At 39.6% G+C, this 22770-nt stretch overlaps 1 protein-coding gene across 4 annotated transcripts in view; it reads right to left on the bottom strand.

The window, feature by feature from the left end:
* Positions 1-22770, bottom strand: part of CHD2 (chromodomain helicase DNA binding protein 2) — a 127127-nt gene that overhangs the window by 23751 nt on the left and 80606 nt on the right. For all 4 annotated transcript variants that reach the window (XM_004271669.4, XM_033431480.2, XM_033431481.2 and 1 more), the window contains 10 exons: positions 18591-18632; positions 17873-18012; positions 12477-12615; positions 12139-12289; positions 10866-10988; positions 9302-9430; positions 8233-8373; positions 6407-6541; positions 2564-2742; positions 526-625 (listed from right to left, as the gene is read on the bottom strand). In XM_004271669.4, the coding sequence (XP_004271717.1) occupies positions 526-625; positions 2564-2742; positions 6407-6541; positions 8233-8373; positions 9302-9430; positions 10866-10988; positions 12139-12289; positions 12477-12615; positions 17873-18012; positions 18591-18632 (1279 nt within the window). The remainder of the gene's footprint in view (positions 1-525; positions 626-2563; positions 2743-6406; positions 6542-8232; positions 8374-9301; positions 9431-10865; positions 10989-12138; positions 12290-12476; positions 12616-17872; positions 18013-18590; positions 18633-22770) is intronic.

Here is a 22770-nt window from a genome sequence, read left to right as displayed (position 1 = left end):
ACAAAAGCTGGAAGGACACCAAGTACATGTGGCCCAGAAAAGAACAGAAAAATTATGTGCTGCCCATAACTGTTATCTTTCAGGAGCCACATTTATAAGCTACCATAAGACATGTGCATATGGAAGAAAAGCCCTGGTGAATAAATGATTCCAGGATGTAAGAACACAGAGGAACAACTCCTTGTCAGAATTTCCACACTGTCTGGTTCCAATACATTGGCTATTTTACCCATCGGGTCTTAAGTGTTAGTTTGACTACTCGTGGAACATGTGGAGAAACTGCACAGCTAACAGAGTGAAAGAGCCCACCATCCAAGACAGGCTGGGCTGTGGTGGGCTCCTGCACCCCCTCTTGGACCTAGACCTCCATCTGCAAAGTAAGGGCAGAGAACCCATGCCCTTTCTAGCACCAACAACCTATGAGTCTATGATCATCTCCTCAGGAAAAAAACAGTAATTAAGGAATTTTTCTGTGGAAATGGTTTTTATCTGTTTGTATGAATTAGGATGAAGTTTGTATTTTACCTCTTCTTCTTGAGACCTTTTCTTGTGAGCCATCTTGTATAACTTATGCAATTTTCGAGCATCAAATTCTGTAAACTTGGAAACAAAAATCCATAGGTTCCTTAAAAAAAAAAATTTGTTCTGGTGAATTACAGGATTTTAAAAATAACTATTCTCTTTATAGATGGCAAGTTATTGAATTTTGCTGTGGAATACTCTCCAAGTATAGAAAATAAGTTACAGAAATAATCTTTCAGGTCTTGGCAACAGTAATAAATACACCTTTAAATGCTACTGTCAATAGAATTTGACCTAGGGGTCTGGAGACGAGGGTCTGTCTCACAGCTAAAACCCCTCTAATTTATTTCACTGGCACCTAGGACTCTGGATCTAACGTCTTCCTCCACCTTCTGCACTCCCTGGACTCTGCCGGGCAATGTCATCACCGCCATATCCCAGGTGGGGATCTATGTACCGTTGGGCACCTCTGCATTGCTGCCCCTTCTTTCCTCCCAGTCGTCACCACCAAGGCCTGTCATTTCTACCTTAAAACTTCAAGGGATTCTTCTCCTCCAATTCCATTGCACTCACTCTAGCATGCCATTACTGTCAACAGGGGAGTGACTGGTAAAACGGGTGTGTAGGATAAGGAGTCACAGGTAACCTCCGTGAGCTGGAACGGAAGGCTCACATCCTCCCACACTTCCTGGAGAGCAGTCACACCACACCGTGCCATGCCACTCAGAGGATGCTGCCCTGGCTCTGGACAAGTAAACCTGCTGCACAGTGTGGAAAACCATTGCCTGCCTTTCTAAAGCCTTCTGTAATAGGGCTTCAGTCATCTTAACGAACTGCCTTTAAACCCTAAGACCCTCCCAGGCCCTTCACTGGCCCACTTTCAAGGCTTTGCTGAAGCCTGAGACCTCTCCTCATCTAAGCAGGTCCACTCTGCTCTTCCATGCCGGCTCGAGTGTACCTGCCCAGCCCTCAGAAGACTTCCCTCCCTCACTACTCCTCTGCATGTGCTTATTCCTTCTTGGAATTCCTACTGTACTTGATCTTCCAATCACCACTTCATCGTGGACAGTTCCTCACAAGTGGGCAAGGAACTGCTTATGAACCACACAGCAGTCCAGGACCACAGTATCCAGCCCAGCTTCGTGGATCTATACGTTAGGATGATGCATTTTCGTTACAGAAAGCCAGATGGCTAGATACAGGGATCTGGTTTGGGAACAGTGTAAAAGGAAAGTCAAGCCACATTTCAAAACTTAGATCTTCTTTTTTTAATGGGTGTGAAGCATGCTATGGATAGCATCATGACAGAAGGTGTTCTTAAATCTTTTTCACTCAAAAGCCAATCCACTGATATTAGGTATATTATACAAAGATACTTCATTAACCATGAATTATCAATATATGAGTTCAACATAACTGTGGAGTATGGAAAGAGACTTAATGTTACAATTGTCTTTGAGAAATTCCAGTCATGTTTTCTTAAAACATCAAAAGTGAGTATATAAATGAATATATGTAAGTCATAATGCCTTACAAACTGAAGTTCTGGATTAACTGCCTTAATCCAAATTACTACTAGAGCTCTTCAATTATTAAAGAGAAGAGAACTCATAGCTCTGGTGGTTTTAGACTTTGCTTCCTCTCATGAGGTTAGCAGAGAACTAACCAATTAGTTATTATATTATCTCTGAATATTAACCTGAGATGGGTAAAGTAGTGAAATTATAGACGGTTTCTATCCCTTCCAGGTCTAAAGACTGAGTCTTTATTCTGAGGACAGGCCAGCAAATCCAGTATCACGGTATTTCTCTCATAAAATAATGACATCATCCTACCCATTCAAAAGATTGGTCTCAGAGGAATGGCCTATTTCAGGAAAAGAAAACTGAAGCCTGCAGGTATGCTGCTAATAGACTGCTTTTGCTGGGAAAAAAAATACTTCATTAGGTGGCTGTGTCATGTTGCATAAAACAAAACAGAACCCCTAACACACACTTTGTCATCAAATCAAACCAGGCAATTCGAGGCTGTGGCTGCTTACCTCCTCCACAGTTTGATGTGCTCCTGGTCTGAGTAAGCTTTAAGGCACTCGGCTATCCGGTCCCCGATCTTCAGCAGGCAGTTCCGGGTGTGCTCCAGCTGTTCCTGTACACTGAGCCCCTTGTCAGGTTTATCCAACTGTTTCAGTGCCTTTTTCACAGGCCTCATCCTCTCCTTACACTGGAACAGACCAAGAGTAGAGACATAAAACATCTGCAGCAAAGAAAGCTTCAGCTGTGCTTACTGGGCCCTAAATTCCCAGAGAACACACAGCGCCCCCCAGGCCACATAATCACTAGAGGAGAAGCAGGTAATGGCAGGGGAACAAGTATAAATGTTAGAGTCGGAAAAACCTGAGGTTCAAGTCCCAGCTCCATCGCTCAGAGCGATGACTTTTACAGCTTACTTGGCCTCTCAAAACGCTGCTCTGTTTCCTCATCTGCAAGAGGGGCATGATAATCTCCCAAGGCCATTATGAAGATAAATGAGAAGCAAAATTATAGACCCAACCTGAAAACCTCCCATCACAAACTATCTAAAACTACAGGATAAAATATTTACAAGTCCTTTAGACTTGTAAGAAACTGAGGGAAAGGTTTCCAGACAAAGATAGTAGACTGAACACAAGAATCTTTTTCTCCCCCTCCCCATCCACTAAAACAACAGTAAAGAAATTGCCATAAGAAGAGATAAGCCCACAAAGACATGGAAAATGAGAGGAAGCAACAGCAACAAAATATTGGCAGCAAGCGAAATGACTCAATAGACCTGAGACAATGAAATCCTAACCCAGCAGTGGAAAGAGCTGAGAACCAACCTGATTTATACTGCAATTCCTGCAGAGGCTAGCTACGTATCTCTGGAAGTAGGGATGAGGGCTAAAAATAAGGATTTTGTTTTGTTTTGTTTTGTTTTGTTAAGACTGCCTAAGAGGAACAGATTTATAATAGACGCCCAGACTTCCAACTCTGCCCGACAAAAGATATGGAGGTTTATTCTTTGGAGAGGATAAAAGAAAAGTCTCTGAACTGGGCTACACAGGCATAGTTGAGAGGCAAGGCTACTACACTGAGAATAGCACTGTATGAATATATACATATTAGATAAGCCACCGCCCAGTCTTTTTATTTATTTATTTTTTGCCTCTCAGATTCTAGAACGAAGAAAGCCAGGCCTTAACCCTCCAGTCAGGTGACTGGAGGATTCTCGTCCCCAAAATCCGACCACCCAAGAGGAAGAACCAAATGATGCTGACTCCCCACTGGAAGTTTTCCAAGGAAGCAGCCCAGCCAGATCACCCTACAGAGAACACTCTCAAAGTCGATCAAGCCCAACCCACATGTTCAGAGCTTCCAATCAGATGTTTAGTCCCTACTCTTAGATACGAGCAGACAACCAAGGATTACCAAGCCATTTGAAAAATATCTAACATGAGCAACGGAAAACAAATCTAAGAGAAATATAAAAACATTCAGAGAACCATATGGGGAAAAAAGATCTTGGAAATAACACATGACAAAAGAAATGAAAACCTCAAAAGAAATAATGGCAGATAAAGCTGAGGAGATCTCCAAGAAAGTAGAGTTAGAAAAGAAGAAATGGAAGGAAGTTTAAGATAATATTAGGGACCACTCCCAAAGTCCAACATCCAAAAAGTAGGATAAAATTAAGAACTGAGGAGGAAATTATCACAAAATAATTTAAGAAACTTTCTCTGACCTGTAGGGCATGGTTGTCAGCCACTAAGTATCTAATATAAGGAACTATTAAGGCACATGTCCATGTAACTTCAGAAGAGTGAAAATCTGACAAACTTCCATCACTTTGTGATAATTTCCATAGCTACATACTTACGATTTATTTTTCAGTATTGTACTTAAATTTTTTAAAAGTACACAAAATAAACTGGAAGATACATGACTGTAACAGATAAAAGATTAGTATTGCGAATGGATACAGGATTCCTATAGAAAAGGTAAGAAGAGAAAAATTACCTGGAACAGGCAATTCACCAGAAACATGAAAGTAAATGTTCAACAGCACCACTGGTCAATAGATCATGCCTCTTAGATTGGCAAAAATTAAGAAGGTAGAAATTACCAAGTGTTTCCAAGACTGAGAAGCAGTTGGAACTCACATTCGTTGCTGGAAAGAGTGCAAATCTCTACAATCACTTTGAAGACTAATTCCACAACATCTAAAAGCAGTAGATGTGCAGACCCAAAGAAACACCCAGCTTTTCTGCTCAAGCTACACACGAGCGAAGCTCTTACACATGTGTATAAGAAAATATTTACAATTTCACTGCAGCCAATTTGTAGTAGTGAACATTTGGAAAACCCCAATGTCCATCAATAGGAGAAAGAATGAATTGTGGAAGTCATAAAACAGAATAATATGAAACACTGAAATCAGAGACATAATTATCAACATGGATAAATCTCAAAAGTGTACATGCTGAGGGAGGAAACTCAAGTTACAGGATACACACAGTGTGGCATTTACTGATAGGTTCAAATTTTTGCTCTACATCTTGGACAAGTTACTTAACTCTCCTCACCTTATTTTTTAAGGGGTAAAATAGAGATAATTACCTACCTCATAGGTTGTTGTGGAGAAAAAACACAAAAAGCACACTAATAATGCCTGGCTGTTTATATGAGCTATTACTTACTGTCTTTAGAGACATTAAGTAGTAAAACTCTAGAACCACACATGACAATTACAATTTGATCTACAATGAAATCAGAATTGTGGTCACTTCTAGGGAGGTAACAAACCATGACCAGAAGCTTCAACCTTATAGCCTGAGCCTTAAAAAATTCAGACCTGACAAAACTTGATGGTACCTCTATCAATGCCTATTACATTCCTGAAATTTTTCTGTATTTTTAGAAGATATCATAATATAAAAACAAGAGTAAATGAGCCAGTATGTAAATACAATTTCTTTTTTTTTTTTAACTCAAGTATAGTTGATTTACAATGTTGTATAAGAGCAATTTTTTAAATAGTATGGTACCACAGAAGCGTTAGTTATGATTTTCTCTTTTAAACACTGGGCTAAGGAAGAAGCAGGAAACAGATCAGAGAGCTGGTTGTGTAATGAATTTATTCATTTACTCATTTATTGAGCTACTTCTAGCATCTACACATACTTTATATAAGACACAGTACTTGCCCTCAGAGAGCTCACAGGAAGAAGAGTAAAGAGATTTAAGAAAAATGAGATAAGTGCGAAGAGAAAAAAATATACACGTATGCATACAGGTTTCTGGGAACACGGGAAAAAAAGGGTAAAAAGAGAGAAGACTGCCTTACAGGATGAGGTCAAAATTCTATGCTTTGCTTCCCCAGAGCAGGAATATTTTGAGATTTGGAAGATCACTTTCTCTCTGAAACTAAATTAACTATTCAAGTGAACAGTGATGTGTGGAAGTTTGGGGAAAGGAAAAGACCTCAAGAGAGGAGGGGAAGGGAAGCGAGTGCAACACAATAAAATATACACATGCAGCTCCGGTAAGGGCCTAAGTCCCTGAGGACGCACTGGCCTGTTTCCACCCCATACAAGGCTTGGTCCATGACTCCTCCCCTCACCTGCCCTGTCTCCTATGAGGAGATGAACCACATCCTAGGCCACGTCTTGGCTCCTAGCCCCACAACACGGGAACACATAAGACAGGCCCTGCTCGCCACCGCTCCAGCTCACGCAGCCAGGACCCCAGCCTCGTCTCAGGTCATGCTGCTTAGACCGACTGAGGCTGTGTGGCGGGAACTATGAAAGGCACAGCCGCAGCAAGCACTGTGGCTGCAGACCCCAGAATTCCTCAACTTCAGGACTTACTATGCTGAATGTCTCCTGGTCCAGATCATCATCCTCATCCTCTCCAATGGGGACAGGTTCGCTTCCTGCTGTAATATGGACAGGACCCTGAGATCGCTTTGATTTACTTGAAGATTTGGCATCACCACCTTTAGGCTTTTAAAAAAGAGTTACAAGGAATCATTGTCATTTGTGTACTCCTGTCTTGCAACTTGGACTTCTCAGCTATGTCACATCACTACAAGTGGGTACACAGGATGGCCTCAGTTTTGAGACATCATGAAGCCAAACCTATTTGATTAACAGTTTAATCATATGTCATTCCCACTTCTGTCTCTAAACAGAGCCAATTATAGTTTTAGCTTCACCAGTGCTATTCTGGCTTCTATTCCCTAATCCATAAAATGCATAAAAATGTCATCAAGAGGTTAAGATTGTGAATTGGCAGAGCCCTCACAGAGTAGCTTGTAGCAACTTCAAAATGAAAGTACACTTTGATCTTGGAAACTGTATTAACTAAGATATTTCAAGTGACTGAAATTTACATAAATCCACATGGGTAAAGTTCATTTATCCATGAAAGGGTGCAGAAGGATGGAGACAGAGATACATATAAAAAATTTTATGTATGAACATTTAAAAACATAAAACAATACTACGCTTTGATTACGATTATGTAATATGTAGTAAAAGTATAAAAACATGGGCAGGAAGGTTTCACACGAACTTCAGGGCAGTGTTACGGAGGAGAGAAGAGGGAGGAGAGCAATGAAATTGGGAGAAGAAACAGAGGGGAGTCCCAGTAATGAGTGCATGGATACCAAATACAGTAGCCCAAAAAAAACCCACTTGAAGTAAACATGAAAAATGTTAACAACAGCTGCAATATCTGGGTAGTGGACACATGGATGCTGGCTAAATCATTCTTTGTGCTTTTATTTTTTAAATATTTCACCTTAAAAGAAGAACACCTTTCTGCAGAAGCACAGATGCAGAGAAAGGTATCTGTTACAATACAGTTTATAACATTAGAAATTTGAAAGCAATTTCAATATGGGAAACTTAAAATTGTTTCCAAAATGTTATAATCAAACAAAATCTTATCTATTAAAAATGATTTTAACTTTTATTTATTCACTTGGAAAGCTGTTTGTGATATATTGCTAAGTGGGGAGAAAAGGTTATCCAAACAGTCTGGTCTGATTTTTATTTTATATTTGTTCCTATATGCATAATAAAAAAGTTCCAAAGATGCTCATCAAGAAATCTGTTAGAGCTATGACTGGATGGTGGAATTAAGGCAGTTACTTGTTTGTATGTTTTAACAATGATTAAAGATTAATTGCAAAATAATTTCATCAGAAGTCAGCAAGATGCAACACTGTACCAGAATTCTGTGGTTTGGAATGAACTTCATAAAACCCCAACATGAAGATTATATAATAATAGTAGGGCTTTCACCCATTTCTACTCCAAAAGCTTAACTCTTGATAGTATTTGATAGTATTTCACATATTCAGATTCATCTATGGACTGTGTTTTTCTACCATGAGTCTGAGAACATGTATCAAGTAGTTACCTGTCCTGTCTCATTCCAACACCCCCTCTGAAGTGTGTAATAAAAGAGCAAATAAAGGCTTCTATATTAAAGACCACCACAACTCACACACTCCCCTCTCTCTGCAGCAAGAGGTGCAGGCATCCCCCTGACAGCCCCATCCTTCCTTCTGGGATATACTCATAAAATGACAATTATTTCAGGGCCCTCAAACCCCATTCTACTTCTAAATCCTAGAAGGGAATTTCAAAGGCTGCAGGCATCTCAGTAAGCAGAATGACATCGATACCTTCTCTTTCTTATCTTTTGATTTCTTCCTTTCCTTGTCCCCTTCCTTGTCTTTCCTAGAACTCATTTGTTTCTCCTTGTTCTCCTTGTTCTCTTTCTTCTTCTGTTTCTTTTTCATTGGACTTTTTTCTAAGCCATCATCCTAGAAAACAAACAAGGTTATGAGCTTTTGCCACAAACTTTACATTTCCTCGTTTACTTTCTAGAAAAAAAAGCACTGCTCCCAATGGTTCATCACTGTGTCCACAGAAGCATGTTCTCAAGCATACAGCCTTAAAGCTATCTGCTTAAAGTGAAGCCTGTAGAGGCAGATGCTCTTCACTTACATCTTCTCTTTATTTCTCATAGCAACCCTTCAACACAGGCATTATCATTCCCATTTCACAGATGGAAAAAACTGAGGAACAAAGAAATTATATACCTGCCAGGTAGTAATTGGTAAGGTTGCTAGTATTTGAATTCATGCATGCTTGACTCAAATCCATGCTAGTTCACATACCCACTGCTGATCTTCCTGGAAATAACCTCAAAGGGCAATTACACTTGAAGAGTAACAAAATAAAATCCCATAAAGTTTTCAGTCACGGAAACAACAGACTGAATGCTAGCAAGTTACTTTTCCTTTTGCTTAGACCAGAGGTTACAAGTTGACAGGCCTTGGGCCAAACCTGAGTTTTGTTTGGCCCAACAATGAGTTTTGTTTGGCCCAACAATGAACTGCATAACAGCTGCCCCTATATATTAGGCATGAGCTCCCTGGTTAACCACAGTTTCCACCACTCCCTATCGCTCCCAGCAATGAGGCTGAGTGTCAATTGCCATTTATCACTGAAATGTGCATGGTTCCCTTCATTTCCTTCCATTACGAATTTACTTCTATTATGAATTTTCAATTGCTGATTTTAAATGAACATATTCCTCTCTCACAGGTTAAGCAAAGACATAACATAGTTTCTATTTTTATTTTATCTACTCTGGAATGTAAACCAAACACATTTCAGATAATTTTATACCAGTTGGCACAATAAATGTAACTTAAAAATAATCTCAACTGAAATCCAGCCTCATACCTTTACTTCTCCCTCTTCTGATGGATTATCTGAGTGTCTAGGAGACGAAAACTCAATTCCATGCTCATCTTTCAGCCTCGGTGCTTTGTTTTCCTTCTTTACTCGAGGCTTCCGCTTCTTTAATTTGGCCTGGAAAGGGTAAGAAAATGATGATAAATCAAGTCCCTCAAAAGCATGACCAAATAACATCATGATTCTTTGGAACAGCAGCAGCCATATGATTCAAACAAGGAAACTCAGAGAAAATTCAAAGGAGTGCAACCAATTTTACCTGAAGTAGAAAAAAAGAAACTATATAAATCTCCTATGCCACACAAAAACATCCATATCCTTGAACCTACTGATTCCATTTTTTGGAATTCAATCTAAAGATAAAATTCAAAAGAAGAAAAAAAACCCTTATGTACAAAGATATAAATAAAGATAATATATAAAATAAGAGTAACATTAAAAAAACTAGAAGCATGTTATATCTAAAAATAATGAAAAGGTGTTCATCTACTCAAATAGATACAGTAATTTAAGCAAGTAAAAACATGATGCAGGGGCTTCCCTGGTGGCGCAGCGGTTGGGAGTCCGCCTGCCGATGCAGGAGGCACGGATTCGTGCCCCGGTCCGGGAGGATCCCACGTGCTGCGGAGCGGCTGGGCCCGTGAGCCGTGGCCGCTGGGCCTGTGCGTCCGGAGCCTGTGCTCCGCGACGGGAGAGGCCACAGCAGTGAGAGGCCCGCGTACCGCAAAAAAAATAAAAACATGATGCAATCTATCTCCCCAGAGCCTAACTTATAGAATATCCTCAACATACTATGTGAAGAATGACATTAATTATGACACTACTACGCAAAAAAGGACAAGGTATGGGATTGGATTTTTTTCTAAAATTTGCTTTCTTTATAATATAGGGAAATGGATACAAATGGCATAGCTCTAAGAGCACTTAAGGAACATGCACACACAAAGGCTGCTACTACTGGCTGTAACTTATAGTATCTCCTAACTGTGATTCTCATCTTTTTAAGCCTGAATTGAAATGAAAAGTTGGGGAAATAAAAGCTAAAGCTCAGATGAGTCCATTAGTAACTCGGTTGAAATTTTTCACTGAGCAAATAAGGCAACTGTAACTGAAGTCCAGTTTCTGAATTAACTGTGTATCCTAATTACCCATTTTATCCCTGGGACCCATGATTACAAGCAGCCGAGTATTAGCTGTAACAACAGGCAAACCCAGTGATATTCACGCAGTACTGAGAACTATATTCCTAAATTGAGGAAGGACCATAAAGATACAGCAACAGTATGTCTAGACCAGTGGCACTGGGAGAAATGAGGACTATTTTGAGGCAATATTTGAGGAGAATGCCAAGATGTTTAGGTCAATTACTAAATGAACATTACTATCATCACCCAACCAAACCATCATTACTGGAACCTCAATACCAACACCTGACAAGGAGAGGGTTAGCATTCTGTGGAGATGCCTGGAGAGGGCATCTCTTCCCCTACCTAACCCTGCAGGGCTGGAGCCTCAGACCCCTGGACGGTGCCCGGCTGGCAGCTGCACTCACCTCTTCCCCGCCCGTCACGGCCCCCTCCTTCTCCAGACTCTTCCTGAGCAGCTTCAGCAAGTAGTCCGCTCGGGTCTGCAGCTGCTTTCCCTGGGGCTTCTTATCTGTCTCCACTGGCAGGATCTTCAACAGGAAAGGAAGAGAAGTACCCACCACGGCCCACGGCCCGGTTAGTGGATCAGGATAAACAGAGATGACAAACAACTGAGCAGTCCTTTCCCTCCCCACCACCCAAAATACAGATAAAGCCTCAGATCCTATCTCATGTCCATGGCTCCCAGTCACTGAAAATCCCTTATGAGCCGTTCTCGTTTTACAAAATGGGATGGAGAAATCCAGCTCTCCCACTGGCTCCTACCTGTGCTGTTAACAGGGTAGAACAACTCAGGTAGGAGGGGCTTGTTGGCTTCATCTGCTAGAGCATCCCAGCCGTCGTGGATTTCCTCCTTCCAGGAGCAGGGAATCCCTGGAGCTAGGTTAAAGCTTCGTTTTAGATTGAAAATGCTTCTTAGAGCATTGCTGGAAAGCACTGAGCTATGCCAGGACACAGCTGGACCTCTCAGGCCAGACTGGATTTGGTCTCAGTGCTTATGGCAGGGTGCTGTCACCCTCTGAGAACATTGCACCTGGGATGAGCATTGTTTGACGTGCCAGGAAAAGCCCTGCCAGGAGCACAACATGGAGCGCATCCTACTAAAATTTGAGCCAGCTTTCCCTGCTTACAGCTCTGAGCACGGCCTTACTATACTTGGTAGCCTGATGTGCAACGGATAGGGTGGGAGGCTCGATTTTGTGGGAGAAGTACAGCCACAGTTTAATTCCATTACAAAAAATACCAAGGTATGGCTCATTCTTTCTTCATGTGTAGAACTGAAATATGGCTGTTTCAAATATCGTTAAAGAAAGTGCCAACAACTAAGGCCGAGGAATGATCTTATTATTAATAATCTTACCCTGGTATTTGTTGCAATGAGATTTGACCTACAAGAAAAATCAGAATTTGAAGGCTTCTCCTGTAATTTCCCAAAAATTTCACCTGGCTATAATTGTCATCTCTGAAATAGTGCCACAGTCCACTAAAGATGGTAATGTTTCCAGGGATAAAGAAATCCCAGGAATTTACTATTGTTCTAATTTCCAATTTGATCCCCACCCCCCAGAAAATAGTTAAAAGTAAGTAATCAATATAAAAAAATAAATAAAATATTATACAACAAATAAAATATTATACAACAAATCTTCTAGACATCTCCAGCATCACAGAAATACTTACTTTGTCAGTTAACTTAAGCTCTGGATCCGTTTTAATTAGCTCCCAGTTTCCATAGCCGTGTTCATAAATTCCCAGCAATAGGCGAGAATCATCCTCTACTCCCCACTCGACATCAAAATGTGCAGCTTTGACACGACAGGTTAAGCAGTATCTGAAAAGATTTCCAAAGCAGGAGGACATTAGAGGAAGGGTCTTTCTGATTTGGGAATAAACACCAATGAGCAAAGCACTCTGGTATGTTAGAGAAAAAATAATGAAAATACTACATAACTACACATAACTGTAACTTCAAATCTGTTTTCTAATGGCACAACCACCCATGCATGTATTATACTCACTTTTTTTTTTCTTCAGGGTCTACAGGGATAGATTTATGCAGCATCTCAAACTCTTCTTCATGTTGGATAATAGATTTCACATTAACCTGAACCCCAGATATCTTGATAGTTGGGCCTCTCTTTTTCCCTGGTCCTTTCCCTAAAGAACACCAATTTCATATTCGTTAAGTGAGAATCCGCTGAAGTTTCACAAAAAACATAGGTCAACAAATCCTGAACTCTTATTCCCTCAGCGTATATGTCTGGTTTATCGTTAATTCAAAGATATAATCAAGTAAGGCAAAAAATTTTCTCAATTAATGTTTGTAAAATAATCTCTAAACAATTCAGTTTTTTAAGATTTAGAATTTTTTAATCCAGTAGTGTTTATAATTGTATTTTAATCTTCTTATTCCTGTTTTATACTTTGGCTCTAAAATTAATAAAATTTATGAAAGAAGATTTTAAAGGAGTAATATTAATGCTGAAGTTTTTTCTTTTCTAACCCATCAACAGATTTTTAAGTGCTTTAAAAGATGATCTTCTCTACTAAAAAAGTATGAGATCAAGTTAATACCTAACACATTTGAAATGATGAACAAAAGAAGTCATGGAAAGGTTACCCTAGCCCGAGTTTCCAATTAAAGTAATCCTAGAAGTAAAAACAAAGCAGTCAATTCTAACCAGAGTCCAAATCGAAATGCATGATAATGACACTTGTCTGTGAGGGAAAAGATGGCTCAGAGCCTGAGAAAAGATTTCTTTTTTTAACATTCAAGTCGATGAAATGGCACTACAATTATAAACAATTATTTAGGGATTCTCATATAACCCACAAGAATTTCACTTGCAAATGCTATTCCCAACAATACTGATGAGTTCTGGAACAGAATGTGGCAAAACGGGAAAGGCACCTCCTCCGAAGATCAGAAATCTGGGATTTATTCCCGGATCTGCACAAACTACCCCCTGTCCCCTTTCCCCTCTCACTTCTAGTTATTAACCTCTCTGGGTCTGTGTTTCCTCATCTGTAAAATAAAAAGATTGCAACAGAAAAATGGGCGAAGGATAAAGAGACAATTCACAGAAAAGGAAATACAAATGGTTCCATGTGAAAAATACTCAACCTCATTCATGGTAAGAGAAATGCAAATTAAATATATAGACATAGCCTTTTTAACCTCAGGCTGGGAAAATTCAAAGATTTGAAAATATGTCGGTGAGACTAAGAGGAAACAGACACTGCCATTCTAGTCAATGCTGGTGGGAGGATATGGCGCAAATGGTATACACACAAGATTATTTACCACAACACCGTAAAGCAAAAGATTGGAAAGCTAAACGTCCATTAACAGGATACTAATATTGTAAATCCATAACAGATTATGTAGCTCCTCAAACAAAAAAAAAATCAGGCAGTGGAGAAAAGATCAACCATCTTTAATGAATGGTGTTGAGACATATAGTAGCCATATAGGAAAAATCCAAAATCCAAAAAACCTGGATGCAATACCAGGAAAAACTCCAAGTGAATCAGAGATATAAAAGTAAATGGAATCACATAGGTATTGGTGGTGGTGGGGGGTGATCTTAATGACTTCCTTTATATCCTCAGAGTAGAAAAAAAAATTTTTTTTTAGTTTGTTACAATATATTGAATATAATAGGTTCCTTGTGCTATATTAAATCCCTGTTGTTTACCTCTTTTATATATAGTAGTGTGCATCTGCTAATCTCATACTCCCAATTTATCCCTTTCCCCTTTGGTAACCATAAATTTGCTTTCTATGTCTGTGAGTCTGTTTCTGTTTTGTAGAGAAAATGTTTTTAACTAATCAAAATCCAAAACAACAATAGGGTAAAAGATTGATAAATTTGACTATATAAAATTTTTTTAAGTTTTCTGTACAAAATTCCATAGCAAAGTGAGAGGACAAATCACAAACTGGAGGAGAACACTGGCAACTTTTATCAGAAAAAGAGATCCTGGGACTTCCCTGGTGGTGCAGCGGTTAGGAATCCACCTGCCAATGCAGGGGACACAGGTTCGATCCCTGGTCCGGGAAGATCTCACATGCCGCGGAACAACTAAGCCCGTGAGCCACAACTACTGAGCCCGTGTGCCACAACTACTGAAGCCCGCATGCCTAGAGCCCGTGCTCTGCAACAAGAGAAGCCACCGCAGTGAGAAGCCCACGCACCGCAAAGGAGAGTAGCTCCCGCTCGCCGCAACTAGGGAAAGCCCATGTGCAGCAACGAAGGCCCAACACAGCCAAAAATAAAATAAATAAAAAATTTTTAAAATTCCTTGTATTAAATCTTCTTAAAAAAAGACAAGAAAAAGAGATCCTAAAAATTAAGACCAACAGCTCAATAGAAAATGGGCATAATATATGTACAGATAGTTCACAAGTGGCCCTCAGAAAAGATGCACAACATTGCTCATTAAAAGAGAAGTGAGATGCCATTTCCCAACAGTCAGTTTGGCAAAAATCCAAACATTTGACAATACATTCTGTTGTGTATGAATATGCACTGTAGGTGGCAATGTAAATGGTATCAGATTTATGAAGAATTTGGCAGTATCTAACCAAATTACATATGCATTTTTCCCAGGATTCAACAATCCCACTTCCAGAAATTTATCCCAAAGATATGCTGGCAGAGATATGAAACAGCATATTCATTAAACTATTTATTCACTGTGGCTTTATTTATAGTGGCAGAAGACTGAAAACAACCCAAATATTTATTACTAGGGGACAATAAAGTTTGAATTAACATCTATCTACACAGTGGAATACTGTGCAATTGTAAAAGGAAGGAAGTATGAACGCTACACAGTAAGATGGAGTGAACGCCATATGTAAAAATAAGTAGATGCAGAACAGAATATAATGTATGATATCTCCTGTATAATAGAGGAAATACACACACACAGACTTAAAATTTTAAAAAGAAACAATGGAAAGATAAGCCCAAAACTAATCAAAATGATTACCTACAGGGGAGGAAGAGAACAGTACTGGGGGGACAGGAATGAAGGCAAGATTCTCTCATCGTGTTCCTGGTTTTGTTCTGACTTTGGGCCATGCAAATGTTTTACATAATTAAAGAAACAAAGTTTCAGCAAAAGGAGAAAAGTAGTCCCTAGAAACTGAAAGGAAAAGAAAACAAAAGATACTAAACTATATATTAAGTTGGTAGCATAACCACACAGAGAAAAGAACAATTTCAAATAATTTTAAAACATAGTACTTTGTGTACTGCTAATGAGGTGTATTTTAAGGACAAAAAGAAACACAAAGAAATCAAACTCTGCATTAAGAAGTCTTATAGTTAACAGTAAAATCAGGGGGATTCCCTAGCAGTCTAGTGGTTAGGACTTGGCGCTTTCACTGCCATGGCCCAGGTTCAATCCCTGGGCAGGGAACTAAGATCACACAAGCCTCATAGCACAGCCAAAGAAAGAAAGAAGAAAACAAACAAATAAAAACAGTAAAATTGGTACTAATATTTGGAAACGTGTATAATGTATAAGACAAATACATGATTATGTTAACATTTTTAGGAACAAAATTTTCAACTTAAGCAAAGAGATATCAATAATCTTACATTAGAATTGGAAATGTTAACCTGGACTCAGGAATATGCTAAATGCCAATTTATAGAAAATACAGGTATATGGAAACAAGTTAAGCAATGCCAGAAGGAAGCAATCAACCAGATGCAGAATGTGAACATGCAGAGAAAAGAAACATGTGTAAAGGAAGGGACTGTTACAAGGAAATATCTCCAAATATGCTGTGAGATGGACAAAGCAAGGTACAGAACAGTGCATGCTACAGCACCAATTGTGTTAAAACAGTATCTATCCATTTTTTGAACATATGTATTTTTATATTTCTAGAAGGAGACAAGAAATAGGGATACCTGTTTTTCATTTTTGAGCCATGTGAATATAATACTTATTCAAAATAGTTACACGGAAAAAAAAAAACACTGTAAAGTTAAGATTTACTTTTGGATGTATTCTTGGCACTATAAAAGCACATATTTGGATCACTGTCCAAACCACTCAAGTTATTTAAGTTTTTTTCATGGAAAAAAAAAATCTAAAAATGTTTTGACTATATTCAAGAGATTTAAAAATTCTATTACTTTTAGTAACAGCCTTAAGAAGAAAATTTCAAAGCACAAATACTTCTTTACTTAATGAAATAGCTAATACTGCAAGCCAGATGTGATGACAAGCACTTCACATGTATGGAATTATTCAAGTGACCATCCAAACCCTTTGAGGCACAGACTACTACTCTATTTTGCACATGAGACTGTTAAGAGGCTATCACTTGTCTCAGGTCTTGCAGCTAAGAAATGGCAGGACCAAGATTCCAGGTAAACTGGCTGCCTCCAGGGCCTGAATACTTAACCACAGATGACAGAGCCTCCTGTAACGTCAGTGAAGGGTGACAAAAGAATGGGGGCAATGGCACAGATAAACCACAGTCCAGTGAACTGTGGAATGACCACACCCTCATCTTTTTGTTTGAGGTTCAACTATAAGGGTGTCCTTTAACAACAAGGACCTCAGCTCTCTCCTGACACCTCCTGCTTTTAAAGGACAGGCAAAAGCACTCTTGGTGTATAAGACAAAACGCACTACAGGTCGAATCGAATTACAGCAAATTCTAGTGCCAAAGAGTCTCATTGCAACAAAAAGGTTTACAATATTCATCTACTATTTTTATTCTAACTAATTCTCTAAATCCTTTAAGTTTATCACAACGAAACAATACATGTATGTATATCCAAGATAATTACTGATGTCTGTGGTCTGTAATGTCCTCACTTACAGCCAAAATGCAATGTGTCCACTCAGCTTTACCCACTCACGTCTTTACATCATTCAAACCAATCTAAACTTTCTACAGTAACATTAAAAGAAATCATTCATCTTGTTCATTACTTTGCACCTTCTGCAAATCAACTTCATTTGTGAGTAAATCTTTGGTATCTTAAAACTGACCTCACGGGCTTCCCTGGTGGCACAGTGGTTGAGAGTCTGCCTGCCGATGCAGGGGACACGGGTTCGTGACCCGGTCCGGGAGGATCCCGCATGCCGCAGAGCGGCTGGGCCTGTGGGCCATGGCTGCTGAGCCTGCACGTCCGGAGCCTGTGCTCCGCAACGGGAGAGGCCACAACAGTGAGAGGCCCACGTACCAAAAAAAAAAAAAAAAAAACCCAAAAACTGACCTCACGTAAAGGCAGGTGAGAATACACACCTCAAAAAATTAGGGATGCACGGGATATAAGTGTGTTCATCTTAAAAAAAAAAAAGATGCTTAGCAGCAGAGATCCCAATCCACAAGTGCCAGGTCTTTGAGAATCACTTTGAGGGAGACATGCTGACTTACCCTCGCTGGCATTTTCTTTCAGCTGCTCTTCGTATTCTTGCATTGCTGACACACAGCTGTTGTGAATCAATTCCCCTAGGCGCTTCAGATCTGCTACAGACTTATCTACCAACTCAGCATCACGTGCTATGCACTCCAGCCTGAGGAAAGACAAATACGGGGATACCTCAAGGCCCTGTGCCCACGTTTCTAATGTCACGTTAACTACCACTTGGTTTCACATAAGCTTGTTCCTGCAAAGACACTTTCTCTACATGCCTTAATTGATCCTTTCAACAAGAACCCTCGGACAGTGACTGATGACTTACTTTCCATCATAAAGAATTTGACTTGGAATAGTCCACAAAAACAGACTAATTTCAAAAAACAGAGGAGAAAGGGTTCATCTTTCTTTATTAACTAAATGCGCTGTCTGATAACAGTAGCAGGTGAAGTGCCCCAAAGCTATTTGCACTAGTTTGTTTCTTTGTGCTCACTTTCCTTTCTCTAGCCTACTTTCATTCACTGCAATGTTCCTAGAAGCGAAGTACAGTTACATGTACAATATGTTTCGTTGATCTCCAAGTCATCTGGAGCAGGTGAGTAAATTAATGTCTAAAAGCCAGGCTGTCAAAAGGTGCCAGACCTTAAAAATGGAAAGTAGAACCAAAAAAAGAAACCTCTACAATACAGAAGTGAAAAAGAGGCGGGTAAGGAACTATTATATTACTAAGCTTACCGTTCAAGAGGGAGACCAAACTTCTTATACGCCTTGATGAACCTAAAAAAATAATCAATAAATCACATTAAAAAAAAAGACTTCAGCTATATTAATGCAAACACATCCTGTGAAGAAATATGAGCCATAAAAACTGTCAAAAAGACTGGGCCCAATCCTTGCAACTGCCACTAAATGAACTAAAGGTGGCCTTTGAAAACGGCCAGCTTAAAATAGTGAGTGCTAAACATCTATTCAAACCAAGGATTAACTTAATTCTCAGTGACTGGTCATGAAACTGCTTAGCGACATAATTGAGAATGGTGACTTAACTCTAGTACTATCATTTTTAGAAGGTACAAGTTTATGGAGTTCAATACATAATAAATGATTTAAAAACCACAACCTCTTATAATAAAATCCAGTACAGTTAAGTGGTCTATTCAGTCCACTATTGTTACTTTCAATTCCACACTGCAATATTTTCCGTTACTTTCTGGTCAATAATACAAATATAAGGTTTTTAGGACTGCCTCAAATACTTTTTGTAATGAGGCAAAGTAAAATAAACATATGATTTTAAACATTTTAGGCAAAACTCTTTTGGAAACTCTGACTCCTTCTGCCAAACATTGTCTCCAGCCAAAAATCTAATCTATCCTTCCACAAGTCTCTAGCCTAAACCATGCTATATGCCAATCCATGTTTAATCCACTCCCCTCCCTTCAGCCAACCACTAGACTTTCACTAAAAAAGCAAGATGCCATGATATATCAAGGGCATCACTGTAACATGCCAAACTACCTGGTTAGATAAAAATGAAGGGAGAGATACTATGGAGAAAAAAAATGAAAAGAGAGGGCACAGCAATTAAAGAAAATGGGGATGAATATAACAATAGCTAAGAAACAGTATTAAAGGAATAGCATGGATTAGGAAAGTACTATATGTGAAAGCAAACCTGAGAATTATTCCTCCACTCTACGATTCTTCTTCTTGATATATACTGAAATATTTTACATCTGAAATAATATGCCATTTGTGATTACTTCAAAATAATATTGAGACAGAGAAGCATTCCAGGAATGGTGGAGTAAGGACCTCTGAAAATCCGCTCCTCCGTAAAAGCAACAAGAACACTGGCAAAACTGTCAAAATCAACTTTGTTAGAATGCTGGAAATTAACCAAAGGCTTGCAGCCATCTTATGAGCATTTATTCAAGAAAATGGCTGAATCTCAGTATGAACAGTGAGCTCTCTGGCATTCTGACTTGCTCTGTTTCCCATGCCCTCTCCTCAGCTCCATAACTGCCTTGAAAACTACACCTTCCCAACTACTGCAGCTGTGCAAAGAAGCAACACAGCAGCCACTAGAGGGAGCAGAACAGGCCTAGAGCTCCCCAAAAGCTCTTTCCCCAGAGAACAGTGCTATTTTGATCTGACTGACAGCACCCTGAGAAGCTCCATTCTCAGACTTGTCTTCATTTGACCTGACTCTGTATGAACACTGTCTGTAGTTCATCGGTCAAAAAACAATTAGAGGCAAAGGTTTAACACCACAGCTGCCTGAGGCAGCATTACAAGTTGGCAATATGAACAGGTTGACCAAAAACTGCAATGGAAAAACCTGGGGGAAAAGATGTGCACAGGGGTCTTTGAAAAGCTCAGGCATATTCCTGGGTATCTAGAAGGCTGCTTATATGCAGGGCTATGTGCAGGCACAGAGAAGACCTGAGGAGCTGTGAATCTCTCACCTCTGGCTGGCATTTAGGCTCTGCACAAACAGGAACTGAAGGCTAAGGCAGAGCTGTAAACTGCCTATCAGAACATTGAAGACATCCCCAAAATACACAAGTAGCCCTTCAGCAAAGGCTGGTAGATTCACTGGTTGGTAGACTTAAGGTGTTTAAGGAAGTCTCTGTCCAATCATTAGCTGACCACTAAGCTAAATGAGCAGAGACTTCAAAAGACAGAGAAGACAGACTTCGCAGAACTAGTCCAGAAAAGCTACTGAACAAACAGCAACAACAACAAACAGCAAATACAAAAAACTCTTGCTGGCAGGGGGAATCTGATTTCCAGACTTGCCACATTGTATTACTTAAAATGTCTAGTTTTCAACAAATATTACAGAAAACAAGAAAGTATGGTCGCTCTACAGGGAAGAAGATGGTTTTCAATGGAAATAGACCCTGAGGAAGTCCAGAAGTTGAACTTATTAGACAAAGGTTTTAATCAATTATTATAAATATATACAAGAACTAAAGGAATCCATGTCTGACGAATTAAAAGAAAATTTGAGAATAATATATCACCAAATGGAGAATATCAACAGAGACAGAAATTATATAAAGGAGTCAAATATAAATTCTGGAGCTGAAAAGTACAATAACTAAGATGAAAAAAATCACTAGAGAGGCTCAGGATTAGATATGAATTAGCAGAAGAAAAAAAATCAGTTAAAAGATAGGTCAACTGAGGGACTTACTTCTCTGGTGGCACAGTGGTTAAGAATCTGCCTGCCAATAGAGGGGACACAGGTTTGATCCCTGGTCTGGGAAGATCCCACATGCTGAGGAACAACTAAGCTCGTGCGCTGCAACTACTGAAGCCCATGGTGCTCTAGGGTCCGCGTGCCACAACCACTGAGCCCACATGCTGCAACTACTGAAGCCCGTGCACCTAGAGCCCGTGCTCTGCAACAAGCCACCGCAATGAGAAGCCCATGCACTGCAATGAAGAGTAGCCCTCCTTCCCTGGTGGCGCAGTGGTTGAGAATCTGCCTGCCAATGCAGGGGACATGGGTTTGAGCCCTGGTCTGGGAAGATCCCACATGCCGCGGAGCAACTGGGCCCGTGAGCCACAACTACTGAGCCTGCGCGTCTGGAGCCTGTGCTCCAAAACAAGAGAGGCTGCGACAGTGAGAGGCCTGTGCACCGCGATGAAGAGTGGCCCCTGCTCACCGCAACTAAAGAAAGCCCTCGCACAGAAACGAAGACCCAACACAGCCAAAAATAAATTAATTAATTAATTTAAAAAAAAAAAAAGAGTAGCCCTTGCTTGCTGCAACGAAGACACAACACAGCCAAAAATAAATTTAAAAAACAACAACAACAAGAGATGCATTTAAAAAAAAAAAAAGATAGGTCAACTGAGATTATCCAATGTGAAAGACAGAAAAAGAATAAAGACTAGCCTTCAAAAACACAGGAGAAATTAAGACATTCCTAGATAAATAAAAAGACAGAATTTGTTGCTAGCAGACCTGCCCTGAAAGAAATACTAAAGAGAGTACTCTGGGCAGAAATGAAGAGACATGAAACAATAACTCAAATCCACATGAATAAATAAGAGCCTCAGGAGGATACCTGAGTAAGTAGATAAAAAGACAGTGTATATGTATTTTTGTCAGTAACTCTTTTCTTCTCCTAAATGATTTTAACTATCAACTGCATAAGGCGATAATTATATAACTGTGTTGGTGGGCTTATAAAGTATAAAGATATAATCTGTGTGACAATAAAAGCACAAAAGAGGGGGAAGAAACGTACCTAAACTGGAGTAAAGTTTTAGAATACCACTGAAATTAAGGTGGTACTAGTCCAAACTAAACTGTTCTAAGTTAAAACATTAAATTATAATCTCCAGGGGGCTTCCCTGGTGGCGCAGTGGTTGAGAATCTGCCTGCTAATGTAGGGGACACGGGTTCGAGCTCTGGTCTGGGAAGATCCCACATGCCGCGGAGCAACTAGGCCCGTGAGCCACAACTACTGAGCCTGTGCGTCTGGAGCCTGTGCTCCTCAACAAGAGAGGCCACGACAGTGAGAGGCCCGCGCACTGCGATGAAGAGTGGCCCCTGCTCGCCGCAACTGGAGAAAGCCCTCGCACAGAAACCAAGACCAAACATAGCCAAAAATAAATAAATAAATAAATTTATTTAAAAAAAATATATAATCTCCAGGGAAACCACTAAGAAAATAACTTTTAAAATATAAAAGAAACAAGAGAATTAAAATAGTATACTAAAAAATATGTAATATAAAAGAAGGCAGTAATGGGGGAATAAAGGAACAAAGAAGACCCAAGACATAAAAAATGAACAGCAAAATGCAGACATACATTCTATCTTATAAGTAACTGCATTAAATGTAAATGGTTTAAAGACTTCAATCAAAAGGAAGAGATCAATAGAATGGATTTT

This window comes from Orcinus orca, chromosome 2 (assembly GCF_937001465.1).
Source record: "Orcinus orca chromosome 2, mOrcOrc1.1, whole genome shotgun sequence".
Classification (NCBI taxonomy): domain Eukaryota; kingdom Metazoa; phylum Chordata; class Mammalia; order Artiodactyla; family Delphinidae; genus Orcinus; species Orcinus orca.
The sequence above is the reverse complement of the archived record's forward strand: the minus strand, read 5'-3'. Positions and strand labels throughout refer to the sequence as shown.